General features: G+C 51.7%; 2 protein-coding genes and 1 long non-coding RNA gene across 24 annotated transcripts in view; 2 read left to right on the top strand and 1 right to left on the bottom strand.

Moving 5' to 3' along the window:
* PI4KB (phosphatidylinositol 4-kinase beta) overlaps positions 1 to 6,685 on the top strand; it is a 28,406-nt gene extending 21,721 nt beyond the window's left edge. For 11 of the 17 annotated variants that reach the window (XM_086392641.1, XM_086392631.1, XM_086392626.1 and 8 more), the window contains 5 exons: positions 692 to 957; positions 4,232 to 4,364; positions 4,592 to 4,712; positions 5,365 to 5,427; positions 5,803 to 6,685. In XM_086392641.1, coding sequence (XP_086248767.1) covers positions 692 to 957; positions 4,232 to 4,364; positions 4,592 to 4,712; positions 5,365 to 5,427; positions 5,803 to 5,984 — 765 coding nt within the window. In that variant the 3' untranslated portion in view covers positions 5,985 to 6,685. The remainder of the gene's footprint in view (positions 1 to 691; positions 958 to 4,231; positions 4,365 to 4,591; positions 4,713 to 5,364; positions 5,428 to 5,802) is intronic. The other 6 variants (XM_086392643.1, XM_086392635.1, XM_086392633.1 and 3 more) reach the window with 1 other exon arrangement.
* A 222-nt stretch (positions 6,686 to 6,907) lies between these two features.
* Positions 6,908 to 15,552, bottom strand: ZNF687 (zinc finger protein 687). 6 transcript variants are annotated; one of them, XR_015161001.1, is made up of 9 exons: positions 15,415 to 15,552; positions 10,305 to 12,427; positions 9,995 to 10,173; positions 9,428 to 9,604; positions 9,166 to 9,328; positions 8,677 to 9,009; positions 8,444 to 8,556; positions 8,109 to 8,349; positions 6,908 to 7,994 (listed from the first exon to the last, which is right to left on the bottom strand). XR_015161001.1 is itself a non-coding variant. In XM_086392622.1 (9 exons), the coding sequence occupies exons 2-9, from the start codon at positions 12,408 to 12,410 to the stop codon at positions 7,497 to 7,499; spliced, it is 3,711 nt and encodes a 1,236-aa protein (XP_086248748.1). In that variant the 5' UTR covers positions 12,411 to 12,427; positions 15,415 to 15,552; the 3' UTR covers positions 6,908 to 7,496. The 6 variants fall into 6 exon arrangements, 4 of the variants coding, with proteins under 4 accessions (XP_086248748.1, XP_086248749.1, XP_086248747.1 ...); XR_015161000.1 differs by lacking the exon at positions 15,415 to 15,552 and adding an exon at positions 14,729 to 15,140; XM_086392622.1 differs by having other exon boundaries at positions 8,109 to 8,250.
* Positions 15,553 to 15,752: 200 nt separating this feature from the next.
* LOC147376445 (uncharacterized) lies at positions 15,753 to 17,016 on the top strand. The gene is made up of 2 exons (XR_015161002.1): positions 15,753 to 15,885; positions 16,829 to 17,016. It is a non-coding gene; the product is annotated as an uncharacterized LOC147376445 (long non-coding RNA).
* The last annotated feature ends 10,163 nt before the right edge of the window (positions 17,017 to 27,179 follow it).

Genomic DNA, 27,179 nt, shown 5'->3' with positions numbered 1-27,179 from the left:
CCCAGCCCATCTGTAGCCCACCTGAGGTGATCACACAGGTCCTTCTGCCAGAAACTCTGCTGGGGACCAACTTCCTGCCTAGGCCGAAGTTGGATTTCCATTAAACTAAGCTGGTGCTTCTCCCCAGAAGTAAAGCCCCAGGAGCAGCTCCACAGCGCTCTCTTGTGGCCCTTTTGTGACTGGCACCTGTTCTGATCACAGATCAAAAAACTCCCAACTGATTTGCAGCAAGTGGTTTGCGGTGGGCTAAGATGTCAATCCCTGACCCCCCAGGGTGGATGCCTACAAGCAAATTCACCTGTTTAATCAGTTCTTGATATAAATATTTTCATTTTCTGGAGAAGGTTCCTCTGAACCTAAATCTCTTGGTGTCTTTCCCAGTTGTTTGAACTTGGATTAACAGCTCCCACTTGCCCTGCCTGGGATGTGACAGTGAGGTCTCCTCTCCTCTCTCCCTCTTTTGAACGTCTCTCTATAAGATGCCTTTTCCTGCATGCCACCCTGTGTGTTAGACCCTGGATTTCCTTTCAGAACTTCCTGGCCCTCAGTGGGATAACAGGGTTTTTACTTACTCAATGGCCTAGAATCCAAGGCCACCAAGGATGGGAACTGTCTGAGGCTGGGAACAGAAGGGATGTTAGCCCCCCCTCTCATTTAGAGAGTCTGAATGCCACTGTGTGTCTCCTCACAGTCCATTTGGGAACAGGAGCGAGTACCCCTGTGGATCAAGCCATATAAGATTCTTGTGATTTCGGCCGACAGTGGCATGATTGAACCAGTGGTCAACGCTGTATCCATTCACCAGGTGAAGAAGCAGTCACAGCTCTCCCTGCTCGATTACTTCCTACAGGAGCATGGCAGTTATACCACTGAGGCATTCCTCAGCGCCCAGCGCAATTTTGTGCAGAGTTGTGCTGGCTACTGCTTGGTCTGCTACCTGCTGCAGGTCAAGGACAGGTAGGTGAATTCCTGTCCCTTATCCTTAGCTTTTCTCCAGGGTTTCCTCTGTCTCCTCATTTATTCATCACCGCCTTCCACTGCCAAGATGTAAAGATGAAACAAACAACATATTTTAGGCGGAGACAGATGTATTCCTCTTCTATTAAGGTAAGAAGGCAGACTGACAAGTACCAGGGCAAGGGGCAAAGAAGTGAAGCATTTATGGGAGGAGGAAGGGTCTGAGCATGCAGAGTCTTGAAAGACAAAGGAGAATGAGGACAGAGAAAGCTGTGAATGGAAAGGAAGGATGTTCCAGGCAGAGGAAACAACTCAAGGTCATTTAAGCATGAGCTACACTGCATGGCACAGTAGTAGCGGTGATGTCACGTTAAGTTGAGGCTGGATTAGTAGGGCCTTCATCAGGCTCGGGAGGTTTATTCTGCAGGCAGAGGAAATACCGTGAGCCAGTCTGTGTTGAGTGAGTGTGCCCTGTGGCACTGTGGGCAAGAGTGGATCAGTGGACCTTCAGCTGTCAAACAAGAGGTGATGAGGCCTGGCGTGAGGGCAGTGGCAGAGACTGAGAGCAGAAAGGCGCAGATGAATGTGAAAGACAGTGGACACACAGTTGAAACTCCCAGCTCTGCATTCTCCTCTTCCGGCATATGATTTCCGAAACTCAAGTCATCTGTTCTGCCAGAGCTGCCGTTTCTGCCAGTATCGTGTGACGTTCAGGAAGCTCATCTTTGCACACAGGTGAACAACTTACCATACAAAGGTTATTACGCCCTTGAGGCCCTTTTTAAGACTGTCTCCAGACAGTGACTCAGGGTCAGTACTTGGAATGCACCTGTGAGTTGTGCCTCCTAGAGGGCATAGGGCAGCTGTCCTGGGAAAGCACTAGCTCAGTGGCCTGTGCTTCCAGGGTTCCCAGTGGGATGGCAGCACATTAAGGTTAGCCAGCGGAGCCACTTAACAGAAATCTAGCATCTGTTAAGTGCCTGCGATGCCTGACATTTTTTTAAATTGAAGTATAGTTGATTTGCAATATCATGTTAATTTCAAGTATACAGCAGAATGATTCAGTTATGTATCTATATGTATGTGTGAGCGTGTATACACAGGAACTTGGTGGGCTACAGTCCATGGAGTTGCAGAGTCAGACACGACTTGGTGACTAAACAACTCTGTGTGTGTGTTGCTTAGTCGTGTCCAGTTCTTTGCAAGGCTACTAGAGTGGGTCTCCCAGGGGATCTTCCCAACCCAAGGATTGAACCCAGGTCTCCCACACTGCAGGCAGATTCTTTACCATCTGAGTCACAGGGATATATATACACAGACACACATATATATTATCAGATTCTTTTCCATTGTAGGTTAATACAAGATATTGAATATACTTCCCTATGCTATAAAATAAATTCTTGTTTATCTTATATATAGCAGTGTGTATCTGTTAATCCCATACTCCTAATTTACCCTCCCTCTTCCCCTTTGGTAACCATTTATTTTGTGTGTTTGAGTCTGTTCCTGTTTTGTAAATAAGTTCACTTATTACTCCACCATAATATTTATCTTTTTGTCTGACTTATTTCAGTTAGTGTGATGATTTCTAGGTCCATGCATGTTGCTGCTAATGGCATTATTTCATTCCTTTTTTATGGCTGAGTAAAGCTTGGTTGCAAGCTTTAGACTGTCCCTCAGGAGTCAGCATTTGGAACCCAGGGCCCAGAGAGCCTAGAGCCTGAGCCCCTATGTTGAGTAAGTGGGGGCAGGGAAGCAGGTGATACTCAGGCCTCTGGGCTTTTCTTTAGGAAACTAATATATTTAAAAGATGAGAGTCCACCCTTTAAAAGTGGAGGAAGAGACAGGCAGCTGGTAAACCTTTCATAATAACTCAAAAAAGAATAGATGTAGTTAAGTCCTGAATGGACGCATCCACTGGAGAGAAGCGTCGGCAGTGAAGGTCCCCCTAAGTGTTTCAGAATGAGGCCCCTGCAGCAGTGCAGCTGGAGTTCCCTCCAGCGGTTAAGGAGAGAAGAGTAACTGCCCTTCGCTCACTGGCTTGGGACCTTGGACAAGTCAGTCATTTCTTCTCTCAGGGCTTGTCTCCTCACCTGTAAAATGAGAGGCTGGACTAGGACATCTGGGGCTTTCTGGCTCCAAGGTTGAGTGTTGCTAAATTTGTTATGCTTCCCCAGCGGGTAAGGACTCAGGTGGGACTGGGTTCTCCCTGTCCCTCTTCTTTTGGCCAAACCGACCCCAGAGCCTCAGACCGTGAGCTCTTAGCCTAACAAAGCCTCTCTTGACTCTGAGGAGGTCCCTTATGGGCCAGGCCTCACATGCTTAGCATGTTAATTGTTCCCCTCCGACTGGCCATTCATATGGGAATCACAAAGACCTGGGATTTATCTCTCTCTTCTTCATGCTGCTAGCCTGTAGGAATTGCCTCCTGGGAAATTTTTTTTCACATAAGTGGTTTTACCAGACAGTTAAAGCTGACTCTTTGAAGCCCCCACACTATTTAAACTCCACTCAGCCTGGGATTGGAGAAGGCAATGGCACCCCACTTCAGTACTGTTGCCCGGAAAATCCCATGGATGGAGGAGCCTGGTGGGCTGCAGTCTATGGGGTCGCTAAGAGTCAGACACGACTGAGTGACTTCACTTTCACTTTCCACTTTGATGCATTGGAGAAGGAAATGGCAACCCACTCCAGTGTTCTTGCCTGGAGAATCCCATGAACAGAGAAGCCTGGTAGGCTGCAGTCCATGGGGTCGCACAGAGTCGGACACGACTGAAGCGACTTGGCAGCAGCAGCAGCAGCAGCCTGGGATTGCTGTTCCCTTCCAGTGGGGTTTCTGATTTGCAGTGGGCCAACAGGAATTACAAACAAAACACAGGTAATTAGGTTGTAACTGGCCGCCTCCCACTAAGCCAAGTGCTTGGCCTCTAGGACAGCTGGCCAGAGTGCGGAGGCTGTGTTTTCTAGCTTCCCAGTTCTCTGCTAGATTGGGATTGGGTGCTTAGAAGTGCGATTATTGGGAAATGGGGATAATCATAATACTATTTTATGTTTAATGATAGCAAATCAGACCCCATTGCCTTTGTTAGCAGTCTACTTTTCTAACTCTTTCTTCCTCCTGCCAGCTTTGGGTTCTAGGGGTTGGACTGAGTTCTAGGCAGCAGGAAAAGTGGCAGGGCCCTTGCCTGGTGTCATGTGGCCAGTGTGTTGCCGCTTAAGCTCCCACCTCAGTCAGACTTACTACTGTCTCTTCCATCTGCCCCCTCCTCAGACACAATGGGAACATCCTGTTGGACGCAGAAGGCCACATCATCCACATCGACTTTGGCTTCATCCTATCCAGCTCACCCCGAAACCTGGGCTTTGAGACATCAGCCTTCAAACTGACCACAGAGTTTGTGGACGTGAGTCAGGAAGGAGAGGTGCCTCACGGTGGTGTCGTGGGAGGGGGAGCTGGTAGTCTCCCCGCAAGTGGGAACAAACAGATCAGAAGTGGGAGTAAGTCAGGGTGAGGTTGGATGTCCTGGGAGGCTTCCTGCCTGATAAGAGGTGGACAAGTAACAGAGTTCGGCACGTTTACCTAAGGGAGGAAGTTGTGAGCTCCCTTGCGCACACAACTCTCTCCTCGCAGGTGATGGGCGGCCTGGATGGCGACATGTTCAACTATTACAAGATGTTGATGCTGCAGGGGCTGATTGCTGCTCGGAAACACATGGATAAGGTGGTGCAGATCGTAGAGATCATGCAACAAGGTGGGCTGGGGAGAAGCCTATGTTCGGGGACAGGGTGGGACCCATAGTGCCTTGGGATTCCATGTTGGGGCCCTGGGGCATGGAGCCTCCAGAAAGTTGATTCCACCTCAAGACTGGGGGTGGGGATCCCAGCTCTGATCCAGGGCCCTGCTCCTCCTTCCACATATTCCTCTCGATTCCTGACAGCTAGTCCTGGGGGTGGGAGGGCCGAGGCAACAGAAACTACCTCCTGTGTGCACTAAGGGGAAAAAAAAAGGAGTCCCATCTCCAGCCTCCTGGTCTCTTCCTGTCTCCCCATCCTTTGTCCAGCTCTGAGTTTGTCTCCTTCCATTGCTTGGCTCTTCACCAACTCAGGTGTTTTCAGTCACCACCTTGCTCCCCACTGGCCTCTGACCTCTGATGGCCCTATCCTCAGACCCCTTCCCTGGGCCGTACTCACCCCTTCTGCTCAGAGCCGAGCTGTGTTCTTCTCTCCTCTTCATCTGCTCTCGCTGCTGTTTCCTCACGGCCTTGCCATCTATAGTCTATTGTCCAGGACCCCTCCTCTCCCATCTCCTCTGGGCCCTCATCCCCATTTCCTCCTCAGGGCTTTGGTGTCCACCCATTCTGAGCTGCCAGTCTCCTCCTCCCCATCCCTGCTCCCACCCCACAGGTTGTCGCCGTTGCTCAGGAGCATCCCCGTCTGGCCCCGTGATGACGGTGGCCCAGGTCATCTGTGAGTGTCAGACATAGCATAGGCAGAGGCCTGCAACCAGATAAGTGCCCAGCTCAGGGCCCGCTCCCCAGACTCTTCCCGGCCTTCCCTCTGGGTCCTAAGACTGCTCCCTCTGCCCTTCCTGGAGGAGATGCGGTGCTGACCCCCTGCCCTCCTCTGCCCTTGTGCCCTTACCCAGAGGCACTTAGGAGTGTGGGATGAAAAGGGGCTCAAGACAGGGCCTCCCACCAGTCCTCCCTTCTCTGCCCAAGCAGACCTGCATCCATGCTGTCAGGGATCTGAGTGGGAGGGCAGGGGCAGCAGGCAGCCTGGCTCTCTACTGTTACGCTGCCCCTCCTTTCCATGTGTGACCCTGTTCCTCGCTGCTGCCCCCAGGTTCTCAGCTTCCTTGCTTCCATGGCTCCAGCACCATCCGCAACCTCAAGGAGAGGTTCCACATGAGCATGACCGAGGAGCAGCTGCAGCTGCTGGTGGAGCAGATGGTGGATGGCAGCATGCGGTCTATAACCACCAAACTCTATGACGGCTTCCAGTACCTCACCAACGGCATCATGTGACGCCCTCCTCCTCATGCCCCAGCACGATGGGGGGGTTCAGGGGACCCTCCCTGGGAAGGCCCTTGGAGAAACCCTAAGCCAGGAAGCCCCACCCCCCCAGCCATCCACCAAGGGGAATGGAAGGCAAGAAATACAAAGGATCATGTGGTAACCGTAGAGCTTGCCGGGGCGGGTGGGGAGAGCCAGCTGTGGGGTCCAGACTGACTGGGGCTTCCTTGCCGCCACCCCAGCTGTGTCAGTATTACCACCTGATGGGCTCCAGGACTCACTGCCCTCCAGAGAACAGAAGTGATAAGTGTGGGGGGCGCTGGGGCCTCACTTCTCCTCACCAGGGTCCGAGAGTTTCTTTCCACAGGCCATCCGCTTCATGTATTCTAGGTCCCAGGAAGAAAAGAGTAGGTTCTTGGTACTGAGGACTTGATCCTGTGGTTGGCCTTTGGCCATGCTGCTGCCTGTCCCCTCCCAGGGACTGAGCCCAAGCCCGAGTTCCCCTGGGTAGGTGGGCTTTGGCATAGGGTTCTGCACTTGCTGAGGTCCCCCATCCCAGAAGTGAGGAAGGGAATGATCACGGCCCCTCCAATCTGAGGGTACTGGCCTAGCCTCGGGGAATTCCTTGCCCTGATCCCTTCCCCACACCCAGGGAGATAGCTCTCAATTTTTTATTTTTAATTTTTGTTTGAAATAAAGTCCTTAGTTAGCCATCTGTGTCATTTCTGAGATGTATTTTTTTCAGGGGTGGGGAGTGGACATGCCTGTGTTCAGGTTACAAAAGGAACCACACAGAACAAGGGGGAGGAAGACTGCGTTTTCCCTGCCTGTCTTGGTCAATAACCACCTCGTCCCCCAAGAAGGGCCTTCCCAGCTTTGTCACTCACCTCCCTCCCAGACCCGTCCACATCACCACATAAAAAGAGGAGCTTGAATGGGGATTAAACCACGAGCAGTTTTAATGGTCTGGTTTTCTCCCTCCCATTTCCCCCACTGTTAGTATTATTACTACAAGAATAAAGGATTCCTGAGAGCCTGTCCCCTCCTCTCCCTGGGACCCCCTTGACAGGACTCAACCCCACCAACCCCCCCCTCCCCCCCTGGGTTTCTGGGGAAAAAAAAAAGTGAAAGGCACTGCAGGGGTGGGGGCTGGAGTGCCAGTGAGTCTGAAGGGCATGCTGGGACTGCTATCCGTGCCAGAGGTGAGGAGCGTGTCCCTGACCACCCCAGTATCAGGCCTTCCCATCCTCCCACCCCCACCCCCCGTCCCACATGGGGGGGCTGCAGCAAGAAAATAATTAGTGTTGGGCTCAGAAGGAAAGAATGGAGGACCCACTCTACTAGGACCCAAGTGGGGACCACAAGTAACTACCATCTTCAAAAGCTGGTTGTCCTTGGGGGTTAGCGGAAGAGGAGCTGAACAAAACGTGAATTATAATGGAACTCCCCAGCCCAGGGACCAGGCAGCAGCAGTGACCCAGGGCTCCCAAGGCAGCGGGCGGGGGCTCAGTCCAGGCCTGGGCCCTAGTTGTCCCCACTGCCCCCTTGCCGAGCCCTGATGAACGCCATGCCGTGTGTGCGGAAATGGGTCTTGAGGTTGAGAGGGCTGTCGCAGCTCTTGCCACAGACCTTACAGGTCAGCGGGCCTCCTGAGGCAGGCAAGGGTGACTCTCCACCATCTGGGTCGGACCTGGAAGGAGGGGGAGCCTCTTCCTCCCCATCCCCCAGGCCTAGGGCACTGGCACTCCCCACACCCCGTTTCTTCTTGTGGCTGATGAAACGGTGACGGCTCAGGGAGCCAGGCGAGGCAAAGCATAAGCCACAGTCGAGGCACTGCTGGGCACCACCGTCCACCCTCAAGCCCACCATGAGGCTCTGTTCTGTTGAGCCGCCGCCCCGGTAGCGCAGGGGGCCATGGCCGCCCGACCCGGGTGCACCCCTGGGGGACTTGGCTGGAGGTGTCGTGCTGTCAGGCTCCTCACTGCAAGAGTCTGAGGACTGGCGGCGCTTCCGTCCCGGCCCCTGGAGAAGAGAGTAAAGGAACTGGGTATCCGGGGCCTCCCACGGCCCCAGCACCCCCACCCAGCGCCCCGAGGCCGCGTCCACGTCCGCGCGGCAGCTTGGGCCTCCGCCTACCTGGGCTCTGGCACCAGGGCCCCGAGCCAGGGCGCTCCCCCGGCCAGGGGACTGGGCCCCAAGCGGCAAGCCGTGCCGGACCTGGACGTGTTTCTCCAGGATCAGGCGGCTGCTGAAGGTGCGCTTTCCCTCTGTGCAATACCTAAAGGGGAGAGCGGGCGGGTGGGCGCCGGGGCACAGCCCAAAGACCAAGGCTCGCGGCTTGAGCAGAGGGAGGCCTCAACCGTCAGTCCACTCAGACCTAAGAGGCAGGCGGGAAGGTTGTTTTGGGGAACCAGGGTTGGGGGCACCCTGCTAGACAGAGAAGAGGACAGGGGCACAGGGGTGAAGGTTACCTGCAAGGGTAAACTCGCTTGATACCCTCGTGGTTGACCCTGACATGGCGCCTCAGGCTGGGGGCCGAGCAGAAGGAGCGCTCACACAGGCGGCAGGGAAACTTTTTCACTGACTAGGAGAGCAGGGGGTGGGGGGGTCTTAGAGCCAGGCTCCCATCTGGGACCCCATCCCCACTGCCACACAGGTCAATCCCAGGCCAGCCCCTCTGGCTCCCAGGGGGCGCCCCCCTCACCTTGCCATGCTCCTTCTTCATGTGACCCACATATTCGTCACGCTCAGGAAACCAGGAGTGACACAGGCCACAGGTCCAGCCGCCAGGGCCCCCGCCCCCGCCCTTCATGCCTTTGCTCCCCAGTTCTCGCCGGGGCCGTTTGGTTGGGCGAGGGGGCTCAGGGGAGCTGGGCGGCTCCTCCTCTTCTGAGGTTGAAGAAGATTCCTCAGTAGGGGCAGCGGTTCCTGCCCGAGACACAGCCAGCTCCTCGGGCTCTGTCTTGGGGGTCAGAAGGGCACCCCCAGCTCCTTTCCCAGCGGTCTCCTCCCCCGGGCGCCCAGACTGATGGGTGTTCTGTGAGAGGGAGACAAGGCGTGTGGCTGTTTGGGGGGAGGGCCTGGCTTTGCCCAAGTCCTGGCCTCTCCCCCGCTCCCATTTCCAGAGGGGTGTGTGATCTTAACCCCCGATTGATACAGCTGAGCACCCGCCTCTGTCTCTTGACTCCTCTACCTTGAGATGTTCCAGCATGGTCCTTTTTTGGGCAAAAAGCAGAGGACAAGATGGGCACTTAAAGACACTGACACGCTGGGGCAGCAAGTGCTGGTCGAAGTGTGAGGAGAGGAGGGGTTTATGAGTGAAGACCGTGTCACACATGGCGCACTTGTAGATCATCCTGTGTGGAAGGAGAGGACAATGCCCACATCCTGCCCCATGAAGGCCCGATCCCACCCCACCTCCCACCCCACCCCTATGCTCCCGCCCCAGGTCTCACTTGGCCTGCTGCGTGTGGAAGCTGGGATGCTGGGTGTAGAGGTGGGCGTGGGCGCTCGGTGCAGACTTGAAGGCCATGGGGCAGATGGGGCACTTGTGGAAAACCTCGCAGTGTGACGTCTGGATGTGGGACTTGATGGAGTTCACACCCCCAAACACCACTGCACAGCTGGGGCACCTTGGGGAGAAAGTCGGAGGCACGGTGGTGAGTGGGGAGCATCCCTGCAGCCACCCCCAACCCGACACTCATTCTCGGGGACCGGGTGACCTGAGAAGTTAATCGGCAGTGGAACACGAGCAAGTGGAGGAAGGAAGGAGTCACAGGACCCAGTCCCAGAGGGGAGGCCTGCGGAGGTAGAGCTGGTGCTCCAGAGGTGGCCCTGCTCGCCTGCTCCGTGGGGAGCGATGGAAAGGCAGGGAGCTCAGGCTGCACTCACCAACACAGCATGGCTGAGTGATTCAGCAGGAGAGACGGGCTCGCCTTCTAAAAGGCTGGTCCCAGGAGCCACGAGACCATCAAGTACAGGAGGAAAAGTGTCGACATATGGGGAGGAGGTGTGGGAGGCACCTGTATCCTACGCGGCGAGAGAAATGTAGGCAGGCCTCCCGGAGATGGGTCTGAAAATTGGCTTGCAGAAAGTTGCCCCCACACTCAGGACAGACGTGGGGAGGTCGGTTCTTATGCATGCGCTGGTGGGCGCTGAAGCTGCAGCGGTTGGGGAGCATCATGGGGCAGGTTGGGCACACCTGTCGAGGGGGTCAAAACAAGGTGAGTCTGACCCCATTCCTTCTAACCAAGCCCTCACGCCTTCCTAGACCCTGTCCCCATGGCACCTGGCTGTCCCCTTCCCAGGGAGGGGCTGTGAAAGGCAACTCACATTGCTGGTGGCCCCAGGGGCGGGGGGCCCGAGCTGCTGGAAGTGGGCAGCCATGCCGGCCTTGTCGCGGCACTGCTCCTTGCACTCCAGGCAGCGGAAGCACGTGTAAGTAGAGGTGGCAGGGGTGGCGGGTGGCTCTGTTGAGAGCGGCAGCACGGGGGCCTCTGCGGCAACTGCAGTAATGGCGGATGTGGTGACGGCCCCTTCACCCTTGCCCAAGGCAGGCAAGGCTGGAGGTCCAAGGGCAGGTGGGACAGCCAGCAGGGGCGTGATGTCCGGCTGCCCCACCATCTGGTCCAGGGCCACCGGCCTCATGACCAGGTGTGAGCACTGCATGACGAGCCCCTTGTCCTTGTGCTCGCGGGCATGCAGAAGCAGGCTGCACTTGTTGAAGAAGACCAGGCGGCGGGCGCAGTGATTGCAGGTGACCTCAATGCGCATGCTCCGGCGGTCATAGTGTCTCGCCAGGCTCTTCTCCAATGAGAAAGCATCCCCACACTCGAGGCAACGGTAGCCCGTGGGTGGCAGGGCCAGCCCGGCCTCAGCCGGCGGACTCAGGTTTGGCCGGTAGGCAGGCAGCAGGTTCTTGCTGTTGAGGATCTTGTTGAAGGCCTCCACCAGGCTGGACTGGGTCCGTGAGATCACCGTGCCACCTGCTGCCCCCGGCCCAGTGGCCGGCTTAGAAGGCTGCACCATTACCACTGAGGCGCCATTCACCTTCTGCCCCCCTGTCCCCAGCCCTGTCCTCCCCTCAGCCTTGGGCAGGGCTTGGGGCACCAGACCCAGCACATTCTTAGGCATCGTCTTAGGGCTGGTGGCAGTGCCCCCAGGCAGAACCACCGCTTTGCGGGCCACGCTGGCCGCCATCAACATGGCAGTACTTGCATTCTGAATGGTGGCCACAGGCAGCACAGTACCCTTGAGCCTCGTGCCATCACCCAGTTGGACACTCACCACCTTTGGACCCTCGGGGGTTGGGGTTGCCGGGGACAACTTCAGGAGGTTAGCCTCCGCCAGGAAGCCCCCCTCAGCCAAGGGGGCAGGGGGATCAGGGTCTGAGGGGACCCGGGTTACAGTCCTTGTGATATTTCCGCAGGATGTTTTAATGGTCTTGATCCGCACCTTGAGAGGCCGAGAGGAGCTGGAGGCAGGGGAGTCATTGCTGTCCTCGTCCGCAGCCTCAGCTCCACTGGAGGGACTCTGGGGACTTCCCGGGGAAGACTTGTCTACCGGTCCCTCATCCTCCTCTTCCTTCAGAGGCTGACAGCTGGGCCCTTTAGGGGAGGCAAGAGGGCTCTGGTGCCCCGGAGACTTCTTGAAGAAGGACACGCCTGCCACCTGGGAAGGGGAGGCACTGGCAGGAACTCCTGTGGCCTCAGGGCTAGTGCCTGAACCTGGCTGGGCGAGGCTCTGGGGATGAAGAGGGCTGCAGCTTTCCTGCTTCAAGGTCCCCAGCAATGGGGGAGAAGAGGGGGGCAGCAGGGCTGGGCCATTCTCCCGGGTCAGCTCAAAGGGAGAGGGGAAAGCAGGTGGGGTCAGGGCCCCTTCCCGAGGTGGGGAGGGCGCAGAGGGAGGAAGGGGATCAGGGTGCTCCCCTGGCTCAGGCCCAAAATGAGCAAACAGATCCAGCGGAGCTTTGCCTTCCAGGGATTTTTCTTTCCAGGTACCCCCACTGGGAGGAGCTGGAGAGCGTGGGGTTCCTGGAAGGGATGGCTCAGGGCCCCCAAAACCATTCTGCATCAGACGAGGTCCCAGAGGGCCTTCCTTCGTCACTCCCCCTGCCCGGGCCCCTTCCCCTCCTGAACTCCCAGCCAGGGACTCTGACTGCTCAGGACACACAGTGTTCTTGACGATGACGCTGACTGCTGAGACGTCCGGCGGTGGCAGGCTATGGTCAGAGGCTTGGGTGGGCCCCCCAGGGCCGTCCCCGGCAGGAGCTGCTGTTGCTTCTCCAGATTCACCTCCTACACTGGGTTCAGGCTTTCCGGAGCCTCCTGGCCCCTCATTTTCTTCTGGCCCAGAGTGGATGGCTTCATTTGCATCAATGTCAGGGATGTCAAAGGCAGCAAGGAGGTCATCAAAATCAGGGGTCTTCATGTCCCCCATGGCAATCGGTCCCAGACCTGAGGAGAACAGGGAAAAAAGTGAGAAACTGAGATGTCTGAAAGCAGGAACTCTGGACCTCCTCCCTCAGGATCCCCACATACATTCCCTCTCAGAAGTCCGTGCACACTGACTTGGGCACACCTCCATCATAGTGCAAATCCTAGAGAGCTGGTGGAGGCACCTGTTTTTCCAAACCCTAAAACTGGAAAGGAAGGTAGCATGCACATTCCAGAGAAAGATCCATAGAAAATCCAGAGAAAGCAAAGGAAAAGAGACTTCTCAGAAACACAGCTGAGAGACAACAGTAGAGACGGAGGAAGCTCTGTGAGCGTCCTGGTTGAAACCACCACAACCCCTCCTGTGCCCAGCACAGAATCAATCAACTAATCAATACTACTATTAAGGAGGCGAATGTACAAGATGTTCTAGGTTTAAAAGCTCATTCACAGCAGCATGGGATCCATTCATACTCTTCGTGCATCTTCTGGGGGTCCACAAAGATCTGAAAGGCCATATGCACAAAAGGGCAGCAACTTAAGCCAAGATGCAAGGACTGATTCCAGTTCCAGCCTTATCAACAGCCTGCTGTATAAGCAAGTTACTCAACTGCCTTACTCTTGCTGTCTGAAACAGTGGGCAAATTATCATAGGGTTGTTCTGAGCATGATATGAATCCTAAACCTGAGAGTTAGAACCCACAGAATAACTGATTATTACAGCTAGGACAAGGACATGCCAGGCTGAGAAGGCGCTGGGAGAGAATAAGCACTGGAAATCTAGGGCTGGGGTCAGAGACGAGAGTCAGGGGTCAGGGAAGGTCAAGTCTGGGCCACTTGGGGTCATTACTGGCACTTGGGAGATCTAGCTGGGTTAACAGGGAGAAGTGGGTTCAGGGAAGTTGCCCAAGAGACCAAAATGGAAAGAATAAGACACAGGAACAGAAAGAGACAAAGAGAAGAAGCAGCGGAAAACTGTGACGGCAGCCTGGTCACAAGGGCCCCAGCCTAGGCCTCTGCTGCCACAAACACCTGCTGCTCCCTCACCTACCTTCCCAGGAGTGCCTGGCCTTCCCCTAGCCAGCCCCGCCCCCGCCTCCCCAGCTTGCTCTCTCGGGAATAAAACTCCAGGGTATGAGCTTATCCAGCACAGCTGCCACAATGGGGAAAAGTCAGGCTCCTCACTCCTCTCATTTTTCCTCTGAGCTCCTCACCTCAGGTTATCCCCAACTCACACCCCTCACCCTTTTCATTTTCCCTTGGCAGCAGTGGCCCAGGAAGGCTCACCCAACCCCCACCTGTCCCAGTACAAGGGAAAAAAAAAAAATCCCAAGAGACTACAGCAGTACTAAACCAACAAGGTTGGCTGAGAGTCTGTGGGGGACCCAGGCTTGTTCCCTACCTCTCTCCCCACAGTGTTTCTGTATCTAGGAAGAAGCAACTGAAGAAGTCTCTTTCCTTCCACATTCCCTGCCCAGGATGCAAGCCGTTTCCCAGGCCAATTCTCTCACCTCCTTCCAGCCTTTAGACTGTAACTGGAGAGAGTCCCAGCAGGTGGCAGCTGGCATTGCTGGGACCAAGGTGGGGGTGGAGGAAGAGGGTACCAACTAGAGGAAGAAAGGGGAGTCCTCCCTTCATCCCCCTCTACTTAATTCTGCAGGCTCTGGGTTTAAACAAAGCCCTCCACCCTTGCGTCTGCTCTGCTGGATGGCTGCAGCCCTCCCCTGCCCCGGCGCCCTTCCCACCCTGAGAGGCCAGAGCCACCTTCCGCTTCGGCGCTCAGAAAAGTGGGCTGGTGGAGCACAGATCAATGGGGGCTATGAGAATACACCTACGAACTTGCCTCCTCCAAGCAACTCCCTCTTTGACGTCCAAGTGACTTAGAGGTCATCGGACAGTCAGGAACAGGCAGTAGATCAAGCAGCGGAGCTCAAGGCCGTAGAGGCTTCCCCCGCCCCACAGTCCAGGCCCTTCTGCGGCTGCTGCGCCCTGTCTCTTGGGCTCCAGCCCCCCTCCTTCCCTCCGTTCTTCCCCAAAAGCCAAAGGAAGGGGTTGAACAGGAAGAGGGTGAACTGGCTTGGGTCGGGAGGGGGCCCCGCGTCCCCTTCCCTGGCCCGGGGCCTGCTGCGCACAGGAGGGCGAGGGGCCGGCGGCCGGGGGCGATTAGGCTGCCGCCAAGCAGGGCAACGGGCTGAATTAAGTCTCTGCCATCTGCCGAGGACCTGCGTGGGGAGCATGTCCAGGGTTGCGGGGAGGGGGCGGAGTGTACATGGGAGAAGTCAGAGGGGAAACTGAGGCGCGCCGCCCTTCTCTAGTTCTCACCCGCGTGCGAAGGGAAGGACGGGCCTCCGCCAGGCCAGGCCCTGAGGGAGCTGCCGCGCCGCACCTCCCGGCCCAGGAACGGGAGTAGGGGAGGCGTGGAAAGAGAGTTGGGAGGGGACAGTCTCTGCCTGACTCGCAGCTCTCCAGCCGGGGTCCGTCCCAACTCCGACCTCCTTCCCTCCCTCCCTGCGCAGCGCAGCCTCCCCCCGCGGACTCCCGAGGCTCTCTCGAGACCGGAGAGGAATCGGAAGGCGCGTCGCGGCCCGGAGCTCGAGCCTGAGTCCCGTCCGGGCCCGGACGCTGACCCGCGCCCAGGCGGGGTGCAGGCTCCGCTCCGGCCTGGCCCAGTTCCCCCGCCCCCACCCCCGGACACGGACACCATTTTAGGTCGCGACATCCCGCAGCTTCCAGTCCCCGGGCCGCGCTTCGGACGCCTCTTGGGCCAGGGGCGCCAGGAGTTGGGGACCCCGACCCTCCCTCCACGTTTACCCTGCTAGGGGCTGTGCTTTCAACAGGCTGGGAGTTTCGCCCACCAGCCCCAAGGAACGGGGGCGGCGTCGGGGCCAGAGTAGAAGCCATCCCGGGGGGGCGGCGCGGAGGGGGGGGGGTGGTAGTTGAGCAAGTGGGGGAGGGGCGGGGGTATTTACCCGCCCCCCCAGGGGGCGGGGCCAAAGGCGGGTATTTACCCCAGACACGCTTTCTTGTTCCGCTCCCAGTGTGGGCCGAGACCCGGCGGTCTCCCCACGGCTCCGGCCGCTACCGCCGCCGCCGCCGCCGCCCTCTCCAAGACCGCCGCTACTTCCTGCTTCTCTCCGGTTCAGCCTCCCCCTCCCTCAGCTCCCTTCGCGTTCCCGGTCTGGGCTGCCCGCTTTCGCACTCGCCATTGGTTAATGCCCCCGTCGTTCAGTACTTCGCCCCGCCCAGCTCCACACTGGATTGGCCTTAAGTGCTGCCACTCTGAACCAGCTCCGTACAGCCTTCCCGGCATCATTGGGCAAGAAGCTTGGTCCTTCTGAAGATGCTTCTCCTCATTGGTTGCGCCGGGGCCCACCTGCCCTCATCTGTGCGTCTCAAAAATGATTGCCCTCCGCGACTGTCGCTTAGAAAGAAACCAATCTGATTCCCTGCTTTCCTACTGGAGGCGGTGACTAACCCAGGTGCGTCTCCGCCCCTTCACTCCCTATTGGCCACAATCCAAGAAGCCTACAGATCACTTATGCAAATTTCAGAACCACTTTTTATTTGTTGGGCACTTTGAGGAGAACCTCGTTTGCCCTGAGTGGAACCCGGATGTGTGGGTTCATTTGCACTGTTTTCTCAAGCAACACCCCCATGTCAGTTTTTCCGTGCAGAAGTCACAAAGTGGGACGTCACCGAAAGCATCACGTCATCTGGTTGCCCATTTCCTCGCGGTTTTCCCACTATCTAAACCGTCATATAATCTACTTGGATGGGATCCTCGCAAGGGCTAGCTCTTGGGCGACGACGTCAACCACTGCTCCTCCCTCTGCAGGAGGGCTCGTAGCGGGGGCGGGATTTGTAGTGTGGAAGGAACCGGCACCTGAAACCTGGGACGGGCTTGCAGGCCGGAAGTAAGGGAGAGGTGACGTTAGGGTGCTGGCGTGGCCAGGTCCATTTCAAAAGGGATCTTAAAGCGGCAATGTGGTAGGCTTCCTAAGCACGGAGAAAGGGGATGGAGAAACCCTCCCCACCTCCGTTACCCATTTAAAGAGCTCTCGTCTTCCCCGCCCCTAGCAGGGGTAGGGGGTGGAGTCGTGGCCGGTTTTCCCGCGCTTTGTGGCCCTGCCCCCTGAAGGCGGAGGAAGAGGAGGGATACTCCGAAAGTGTTACTCTCTAATCGGCCTGGCGGGTTACAGTCCTTGGGGGGGCGGGGCGGGGCGGGAGGTGGGGGGCGGTTCCCAAAGAGTCAGACACGACTTTGCGACTAAACAACAGCAAGTCAGCAAGCGCTCGCTGAACTCCTTTGCAAGTCCAGTATACCACCTCATATATACCCCAGCCGGCCCGCAAGCCTACCTATTCCGCCTTGCACACAGCCGCTGGAAACCTTATTAAGATGTTTCTATTGTGCTTTCCAAGACTCCGGGACCCAGGACACTATGGCGCTCCCTGAGAGAGTGGGTAATAGCGATTGTATTGAAGTGTGAATCAGAACCTCCGGATGGGAGTATCGGGCCACCATTTGTCAAATGGTTCATCGGGCAAATTGCTCAACCTCCTCAACTAAATTTTCTCATGGATAAAATTGGAATTATAATGCCCACCTGACATGATTTCTGTGATGATTTTAACGGTTTAAAATGTCAAAGTGAAAAAAAAAAGTGAAAAAAAAAATAAATAAATAAAATAAAATGTCACAGTGCTTTGTAAAGCCATGGCAAATGGGATTAGGAACCCCTTCTCCAGCTCTGAATTTCGCAAGGTTGCGTGCAGTTGTCCCAACTCACAGCTCCTCGTCCACCTCTGAACAAATTAGAATCGCATACTGGATGTTTGTGAATGTATGGGAATGCCCACGGGCATTCCATTCTCCTCTCCTCTGAGTCTTCTGTGCTGCTATGCTTAGTCGCTCAGTCCTGTCCGACCCTTGGCAAACCCCATGGACTGTAGCCTGCCAGCTCCTCTGTCCAAGGGATTCACCAGGCAAAAATACTGGAGTGGGTTGCCATGCCCTCCTCCAGCGGATCTTCCCAATCCAGGGACTGAACCCACGTCTTCTGCATTGCAGGCAGATTCTTTACCACTTGAGCCACCAGGAAAGCCCATGGAACCATAATTACGACTCATATACTGGTACTATTGTTGTTGTTCAGTCACTAAGCCAGGTCCCACTCCATGTGACCACATGGACTGCAGCACACCAGGCTTTTCTGTCCTTCACTATCTCCCAGAGTTTACTCAAACTCATGTGCATTGAGTTGATGATACCATCCAATCATCTCAGCCTCTGTCATCCCCTTCTCTTCCTGCCTTCAATCTTTCCCAGCATCAGGGACTTTTCCAGTGAGTGGGCTCTTGGCATCAGGTGGCCAAAGGATTGGAGCTTCAACTTCAGCACCAGTCCTTCCAATGAATATTCACAACTGATTTCCTTTAGGATTGACTGGTTGGATCTCCACACAGTCCAAGGGAGTCTCAAGAGTCTTCTCCAACACCACAGGTCAAAAGCATCAATTCTTTGGCATTTAGCCTTCTTTATGGTCCAACTCTCACATCCATACATGACTACTGAAAAAACCATAGCTTTGACTAGACGGACCTTTGTCAGCAAAGTAATGTCTCAGCTTTTAATATGCTGACTAGGTTTGTCATAGCTTTTCTTCAAAGGAGCAAATGTCTTTTAATTTCATGGCTGCACTCACCATCTGTAGTGATTTTGGAGCCCAAGAAAATGAAGTCTCTCACTGTTTCCATTGTTTCCCCACCTATTTGCCATGAAGTGATGGCCCAGATGCCATGATCTTCATTTCTTGAATGTTGAGTTTTAAGCCAGCTTTTCACTCTCCTCTTTCACTTTCATCAAGTGGCTCTTTAGTTCTTCGCTTTCTGCCATAAGGGTGGTGTCATCTGTATATCTGAGGTTATTGATATTTCTGTCAGCAGTCTTGATTTCAGCTTGTGCTTCCTCCAGCCCGGCATTTCTCATGATGTACACTACATAGAAGTTAAATAAGGAGGGTGACAATATACAGCCTTGATGTACTCCTTTCCCAATTTGGAACCAGTCAGTTGTTCCATGTCCAGTTCTAACTGTTGCTTCTTGACCTGCATACAGATTTCTCAGGAAGCAGGTAAAGTGGTTTGGTATTCCCATCTCTTTAAGAACTTTCCACAGTTTGTTGTGATTCACACAGTCAAAGGCTTTGGCTTAGTCAGTAAAGCAGAAGTAAGTGTTTTCTGGTGGATACATTGTGGTATTTCATTGTGGTTTTCATTTGTATCACACTGTTTAAAAATGTTAAACACCTTTTCATTACTCTTATTGACCATTTGTATCATCTCTTTTGTAAAGTGCTTTGTCCAGGATTTAATTGTTAGTCTGTTCATTTCTTTGTTTTTGGCCATGCCATGTGGCCTGTCGGATCTTAGTTCCCTGAACCCACCAGGGACGGAACCCACGCCCCTCTGCAGTAGAAGCATGGAGTCTTAACTACTGGACTGTCAGGGAGGTCTATTTTGTTTGTTTTTGTTTTATCTTGTTTTGCTTTTTGATTTGTAGTTTTCTATATATTCTGGACACAAGTCCTTGTCAAGAATGTTAATTTCAGATTGGAATTGCACTTCTTCCATCTTTTCAGCCTTCAGTCAGACTGGCAGAAACTCTTTGGGAAATAACATCATGATGGCTGCCCAAGAAGAACCCCAGGTTCAGTTCAAACTTGTATTGGTTGGTGATGGTGGTACTGGAGAGCTACATTCATGAACCGACATCTGACTGGTGAATTTGAGAAGTATGTAGGTACTGATTGGAGACTCTCAGTTGGTATTTGTTGCCATGCCTGCTCTTGCCCCACTAGAGGTGCAGTATGAACATGATCTAGACGTTGCTCAGATGACTGCTCTCCCGGATGAAGATGATGACCTGTGAGAAAGTGAAGTTGGGGTCCAGCATCAGAAGTCCAGTTGTATAGGCAACTGTTCTGTGATGTCAGTGGTACAGCAAGTTTGCCACTTTATTCCATAGCTAAGCAGAACAAGTGCTTAATGTTTGAATGCTGAAGGAGCTGGATGGGCTTTGGAGTGAATGTGGCAGGTAAAAAATACACCTTCGTTTTTGGACCTGCATGTTTAGGTGCTGTGGGACAGTTATTTCCTCCTTGAGTTTCAAATATGAGACTGCCATAAGACTTCCTTGGTGGCGCAATGGATAAAAACCCACCTGCCGGTGCAGGGGACACAGTTTCAATCCCTGGTCCGGGAAGATCCCACATGCTTTGGGATTACTAAGCCCATACACTGAGCCCATGCTCTAGAGCCTGTGCTCCACAACGAAGAGTAGCCCTGCTCCCCACAACTAGAGGAAGCCGTCTCACAGCGACGAAGACCCAGTGTGGCCAGAAAACAATAAGTTTTTTTAAGTTTAAAAACAACTGCTATAGTCACATCATAATGTTGAGAGGTGGAATCTTGTTTGTTACTGTCGTTCTCGTTCCTTTTTGTTTAGAATCAGAATAAAGTAGTTCAAACATCAAAAAAAAAAAAGAGAGAGAGAATGTTAATTCCAGATATTTTCTTCCTGGCTATAGCTTGCCTTTCTATTTTCTTTCTTTCTTTTTGGCTGCGCTGGGTCCAAGTTGGTGTGCTCAGGCTTTCTCTAGCCTCGGCGATGAGGGGCTACCCCCTGGTCGCCATGCTGGGGCTCTCATTGCAGTGGCTTTTCTTGTTGCAGAGCACAGGCTCTAGATGGAGCATGGGCTCAGTAGTAGTGGGCACGGGCTTAGTTGTCCCAAGGCATTTGGGATCTTCCCAGGCCAAAGATTGAACCTGTATCCCCTACATTGGCAGGCAGGTTCTTAACCACTGGACCACCAGTGACGTCTGCCTTTCTACTTTCTTAATGATTTTTTTTTTTGGTGAACATCAAGTTTTAATTTTTTGTGGTAAAATTCACATATTATAAAATTAACATTTTAAAGTGAACAATTGAGTGGCATATTCATATTGTTGTGTAACCACCACAGCTATCTAGTTCTAAAACATTTTCAACGCCCCAGAAGGAAACTCCATACCCATCAATCAGTTGCTCCCATGCCCCACCCTCTCAGCTCTTGGCAACCAGCAGCCTCTGTTCTGTTTCTATGGATTTAACTATCTAGATATTGCACACAAATGGAACCATGCAATATATGGCCTTTCATGTTTGGCTTCTGTCACTTAGCAGAATGTTTTCCAAGTTCATCCAAGAAGTTTCTTTTTGGGGGGCTGCTCCACATGGTTTGTGGGCTCTTAGTTCCCCAGGCAGCGATTTTACCTGAGCCATGGCAATGAAAGCTCAGAGTCCTAAGCGTGGACCACCAGGGAATTCCCAGAATTTTTAAAATTTTAATAAAGTTCAATTTATCAACCTTTCTTTTAGGTTAGTGTTTTCCACCTCCTGTTTAAGGTCAAGAAAAAAATTTTTTCCTTAGCAGGCTTGTTTTACTTTTCACTTTTAAGTTCATGAGTGTTAGTCACTCAGTGGTATCTGACTCTTTTCGACTACCCCCCACCAGACTCCTCTGCCCATGAAATGCCCTGGAGTGAGTTGCCCTTCTGTTCTGTAGGGTAGCTCCCCAACCCAGGGATCGAACCCAAGTCTCCTGCATCACAGCAGACTGTTTACTGTCTCAGCCACAAACCTAGTGTAAATTAATGTTTATATGTGGTATGAGGTTAAGAATCAAAGTTCCATTTTTCCTCCATGTGGATATACACCATTTATTGAAAAGATCATCCTCTCCCCCACTGAATTGCAATGGAGTAGTCTTGTGTGTGTGTGTGTGTGTTTTTTTTTTAATAAGTGGTACTAAAAAATAATAATAAATAAATGGTACTTTTTTTTTCAGGGTGAGGGGCTATGCTGGGGATCTTAGTTCCCCAACCAGGGGACAAACCCATGGCCCCTGTGGTGGAAGTGCAGAGTCCTAACTACTGCACCACCAGGAAACTCTTAGAATTGTATTCTTGAACTGGATAGTTCCAATAAATCTTCTGATAGCCTCTCAGCTTTCTGATCATGGAATATATAGCAGCCTCCCCAACTGACTGGTTCTGACATGTTCTGAGAATTATTCCTGGAAGCCCAGAGTAGAGCCCTCTCCTACTTTACTTCTAATAACTTGGTAAAAATCTAATTCAATAAATTCTTTTCTCCTCAAAATACCTAGGCTAGATTTTCTTTACTGTACGGAATAATGACCAATCCAGTCCTCACAGTTGTTTGATCCCAGTGCTATTGGTGGCTTATTATTGTTACCTGGAACTTAAATTTATCTTATTTCCCAGGCAGCTGTCTTGCTAAAGGGTAGGTGGGACTGTGGTAACAAAGAGGGAAAAGCTTTCCTGTGGTTTATTTTAAATTGTTGCAACCTAAGGGAAAACTGAGCCACTGAAACCTCCATATATGTGCATATACAGAGCCCAACCAAAAGTCCCCTCGGGGGCTTCCCTGGCAGCTCAGTGGTAAAGAATTTGCCTGCCAATGCAGGAGACACTGGTCCGATCCCTGATCTGGGAAGATCCCATATGCCGCAGAGCCACAAAGCCTGTGCACCACAACCACTGAGCCTGTGCTCAAGAGCCCGTCCAAGAGAGGCCACCCCAATGAGAAGCCCTCGAGCCGCAACTACGGAGTAGCCCTCACTCTCCACAACCAGAGACAGCCTGTGCAGCACCAAAGACCCAACACAGCCAGGAATAAATAAATAAACAACGGAAAAAAAAGTCCCCTCAGCCTCATCCTCCCCAACCCAACAACACTCTCATTCAGGTAGACTTAATCTTCAGAAATTGGAAGCCCTCACACCCCTTACCCTAACACTCCCTCTCCAATCCACACCTTCTCCCTGGGTGACCTTGTCCACAAACATTTATCACCTTGGCCTAATGACTCTGCATCTCTCACTCAGATCTTCCACCTGCATTCCAGAGTGCCACCAAAAATACCAGACACTTCCAAGGCCCCATAATGAGAACCAAATTCACTGCTTTCTACCAAACATTCTCTTGTTTCTGGATTTGCATCTCAGGGAAAGTTACCACCACTAACCCCCACAGAGAAACCTGAGAATTGTCTTCTCCTCATCCTTCTTTCTTATCCCCTGTCATGACCAAAGCTTTTCAATTCCACCTCCTTAATAACGCTCAGAGTCCCCCCTCAAGCCCACCATCACAATCCTTGTTCCAGCCACCATTATATCTAGCCTGGGTGTTTTCGAGAGATTCCTCATCCTTGCCCCGCCCCAAATGAAACTAATCATACTCGAATGCCTAAAATTCTTCACTCTCTTCAATTGCCTGCATGATAAAGTCCAAACTTCTTGGAATGTGTGAGGGTGAAACAAAGACATTTTACGTCAACAGAAAGAACTTTTTACCGGATTTACTCCTGGAAGAATAAAAATTATCCCAGAAAGAAGATCTGTAAAGCAAGAATTAGTGTGGAAAAAAATTAGTAAACTCATGAATAAAGTTAAATCAACACTGCTTACATATGAAAATAATGATAATATCCAATTTATGTGGTTTTAAAACAAGATAGACATTTGGGTATAGAGGGCACATTGAATATGCTCTTTTTTTTTTTTTCCTTCCTGAAATCTACTGAAATGACAGTAAAGAGTTTTTTTTTTTTTTAAAGACTGAAGCTCCCAAAGACAAGGAGACTGGAAAAGACAACACCATTGGATGCTTAAAAAGCCGATAAATATGTGTGACTGACTAGACAGATCAAAGAAAACTGAATTCTAAGTCAGTGGGTAAAGCTGAAAAAACAAACTGATAACACTGCAGATGAAGAACCCCCTGATTATCAGGAGTCAGCAACACCAGATACGTCTGAAGCGGTTGATAAATGCGGGATGAGAAACAGGAGAACTATTTGAAACTCTGTTTGAGGAGGGGTGTGTCCCAGGTCCACACAGCAATTTGACTGCCTCTCCTCAACCACAGTAGAAACCTGGAGGTTCATGCTCCAGAGAGGACCGAGAGAACATTTACATCCTATATTCTGAGAACCCCAGCCTTTCCCCCCAGCTCAGTACCCAGAACACTGGCAATCAGGACTATAGTCTCCAAGTAGGAGACTGGAATAGGTTTGCTTTGGAGAATCTGATCTAAAGATACTGACATTTGGGGTTCCCTCAAGAAAAGACCTGGCTAGATCATCCTACAGAGAACTTTACAGTTAACAGCTCCCCAGAAAGTCTCAAAAATATTGTCTCCCACACACACTGAGAAACTAAAACGTAGCTGTGACTGAGAGAGTCAGTCCACCCTGCCGTTCATCAAGCTGGGATAAGAGACACAGAAAGCCAGCAAAGTTAACAAGAAACACTGTTTCCCCCAAGCTATGTAGCAGAGACATTCATAACAACCCCTTTCTGTGACTATTGCTTTCTTATGCACTGAGAAACCCTGTTCTCTAAAATCATAAACTATAAGAAACATTGCTGTTGGAAAGCATATCAGTAAGAATGAGTCATTCTCCTTTTGCCTGGAGGATCCAAGTCACCCTGAGACGGAGGAGCAGCACCGATTGTTACAGCCAGGTGCAGAGCTTTAGATAGGGGTTTCTGGACATATCATCCTACATCAGTGTTGACTTCAGACTCCAGACGGGTACTAACCTCTTTAGACAGGACCCTATTTCCTTTGAACCTCCAAGAACACTGCTTCATTTAAATGTCACCTAAAGGTTCACCCTTGCCCCCAATCCTTGAGCACACATATCTTGCCCTTTATTTCATGAAATGCCTCACATTTTCTTCGGTCTGTGATCTCCTTCACTGCCACAGGCCAATAAGGTCATGCTGGTGGTTGGCTGGTTGGGCTAGAATAACACTCTCAAAGAAAACTGGGGCCTTTGGTCCACCAAAGCAAAGAGGAGACCAAGAAGGAAGTCCAGTGGAATATGGGAAATAGGATCCAGACTTCCCTGGTGGTCTACTGGTTAAGAATCCGCCTGCCAATACAAGGGGCATGGGTTCAATCCTTGGGCTGGGAAGATCCCACATGCTGCAAGGCAACTGGACCCGTGCACCACAACTACTGAGAGCACACTCTAGACCCCACGAGCCACAACTGCTGAGCCCACATGCCCTAGAGCCTTTATTCTACAACAACAGAAGCCACTGCAATGAGAAGCCCATGCAACCGCAGCTAGAGAAAGCCCCTTGCACGGCAAAGAAGACCCAGCGCAGCCAAAAATAATCCATAAATGAAAGAAATAAATGAAAAATTTCAAAAAAGGATCCAAAAAAGTTCAGTAGGATTCAACGTAGAGAAGAAGTCAGGAGTTTGAATTCCCAGGATGAGCATGAAGGGAGAGCATAGAGGAAAGGGCAAGGAGGCCAGACAGGCACCAGCAGGAGGCTCAGAGGAAGGTGTCTGTGAGAAAGTGAGATTGGTGGATGCATTCAGATGAGATCCAGACAGCTGGAGAAGAGCTTGGGGTCAATCAGTAAGGGTCATAGTGATTCATCTATGAATATTATTTGCATAGTCAAAATAATGTAAATTCTGAATAGTCCTTTAACCAAAATTGTTATATGTAACTATATGGAGGAAATGGGGGAAGGAGAAGGCAGATGTAAAACAGCCGAGCCCTTTTGTCTATTTTAGAAATCAGTGCCTAGGGGCTTCCCTGCTGGTCCAGTGGTTTAAGAGTCCGAGCTCCCAGTGGAGGGGGCCGGGGTTGATCCCTGGTCAGGGAACTAAGATCTCACATGCCTCACAGTGTGGCTTAAAAAAAATATCAGTGCATAATGCTATTAAGTAAAAAATCAAGTAGTCACTGTATGTTACTTAGATATATGAAAAGAGATAATTAATAAAGTACCAGATACAAGATTTGAAAGTGGTTGCTTCTAGGTAGAGGGAAAGGGGGAGAGTAGACCAGAATGTTTTGTTTACGCCTGTTTACGAATATTAGAACTGTTTAACTTGAGGAATTCCCTGGTAGTACAGTGGTTAAGACTCTGCGCTTCCACTGCAGGGGGAATGGGTTCAACCCCTGGTCACAGAAATAAGATCCCCAAAGCCATGTGTTACCCACCCCCCATGAAGATTCAGTAAATTAAAATTCATACCCATTTATATGTTGATTGGAGAAGAATGGCACCCCACTCCAGTACTCTTGCCTGGAAAATCCCATGGGTGGAGGAGCCTGGTAGGCTGCAGTCCATGGGGTCGCTAGGAGTCGGATACAACTGAGCAACTTCACTTTGACTTTTTACTTTCATGCATTGGAGAAGGAAATGGCAACCCACTCCAATGTTCTTGCCTGGAGAATCCCAGGGATGGGGGAGCCTGGTGGGCTGCCGTCTATGGGGTCACACAGAGTCGGACACGACTGAAGTGACTTAGCAATAGCATATGTTGATTACAAGAGACATACCTAAAACATAAGAAATAGCTTAAAAGTAAAAAAACAGAAAATATATATGTGCCAAGCAAATACTAAACAAACAAATAAAACAGCTGGTGTAGGTATGTTACTACTAGATAAAATAAAATTTATGACTAAGAACATGAACTAGAGATAAAGAGAGCTGCCACATTGATATGTTTTAATGCACCAAGAAGACATAATTATAAACCTATGTTTCTTAATAACACAGCTTCAAATTTATAAACTGTCAGAACTCCCAGGAAAAATTAATAATTACAATTGTGGGAAATGTTAACATATTTCCCTCAGTTGATTAATGGATCAAGAAAAATGTGTTTTGGACTTCCTGGAGTCCAGTGATTAGGAGTTCATTTGCCAGTGCAGGGGACATGGGTTGGATCCCTGCTCTGGGAGGATTCCACATGCTTCGGGGCAACTGAGCCCACGCACCAAAACTACTGAAGCTTGCACTCTAGAGCCAGAGACCAGCAACTGCTGAGCCTGCGCTCTGTAAGAGAAGCTACAACAATGAGAAGCCCCACAACTAGAGAGAAGCCTCCGCTCAGTGCAACTAGAGAAAGCCCACATGCAGCAATAAAGATCCAGCACAGCCAAAAATAAAGTTTTCAATAAAAAGAAAAAATATGTTTCAGTAAGAATATAGGAGATCTGAACAACATAATTGAAGGTTTGACCTATTATCTAAAACCCTGCAGCCAATAATTGAGGGTACATATTCTTTTCACATACACATACAATATTTTTAAAAGATTTGTTGAGGTATAACTGACATACAGTAAGCTGCACATATTTAAAATGTACAATATAGGGGAACTTTCCTGGTGGTCCAGTGGCTAAGACTCTGAGCTCCCAATGCAGTGGGCCTGGGTTCAATTCCTGGTTGGGGAACTAGATCCCACACGCCACAACTAAGACCTGGCACATTCAAGTATATAAATCAGTTCAGTTCAGTTCAGTCGCTCAGTCTTGTCTGACTCCCCCATGAATCGCAGCTCGCCAGGCCTCCCTGTGCAGCACCAACTCCCGGAGTTCACTCAGACTCACGTCCATCGAGTCGGTGATGCCATCCAGCCATCTCATCTTCTGTCATCCCCTTCTCCTCCTGCCCCCAATCCCTCCCAGCAACAGTCTTTTCCAATGAGTCAACTCTTCGCATGAGGTGGCCAAAGTACTGGAGTTAAGTACATAAATAAAAATAAATTTTTTAATTAAAAAAATGTGTACGTTGAAACCAGGTGGTGCTAGTGTAAAGAATCCACCTACCAACACAGAAAACATGAGACATGGATTCAACCCCTGGGTCAGGTAGATCCCCTGGAG

The sequence above is a fragment of the Bos grunniens genome, chromosome 3 (assembly GCF_055505025.1).
Source record: "Bos grunniens cultivar Pamir isolate PY7600 chromosome 3, Bosgru_T2T1.0, whole genome shotgun sequence".
NCBI classification, from domain to species: Eukaryota; Metazoa; Chordata; class Mammalia; order Artiodactyla; family Bovidae; genus Bos; species Bos grunniens.
The sequence above is the reverse complement of the archived record's forward strand: the minus strand, read 5'-3'. Positions and strand labels throughout refer to the sequence as shown.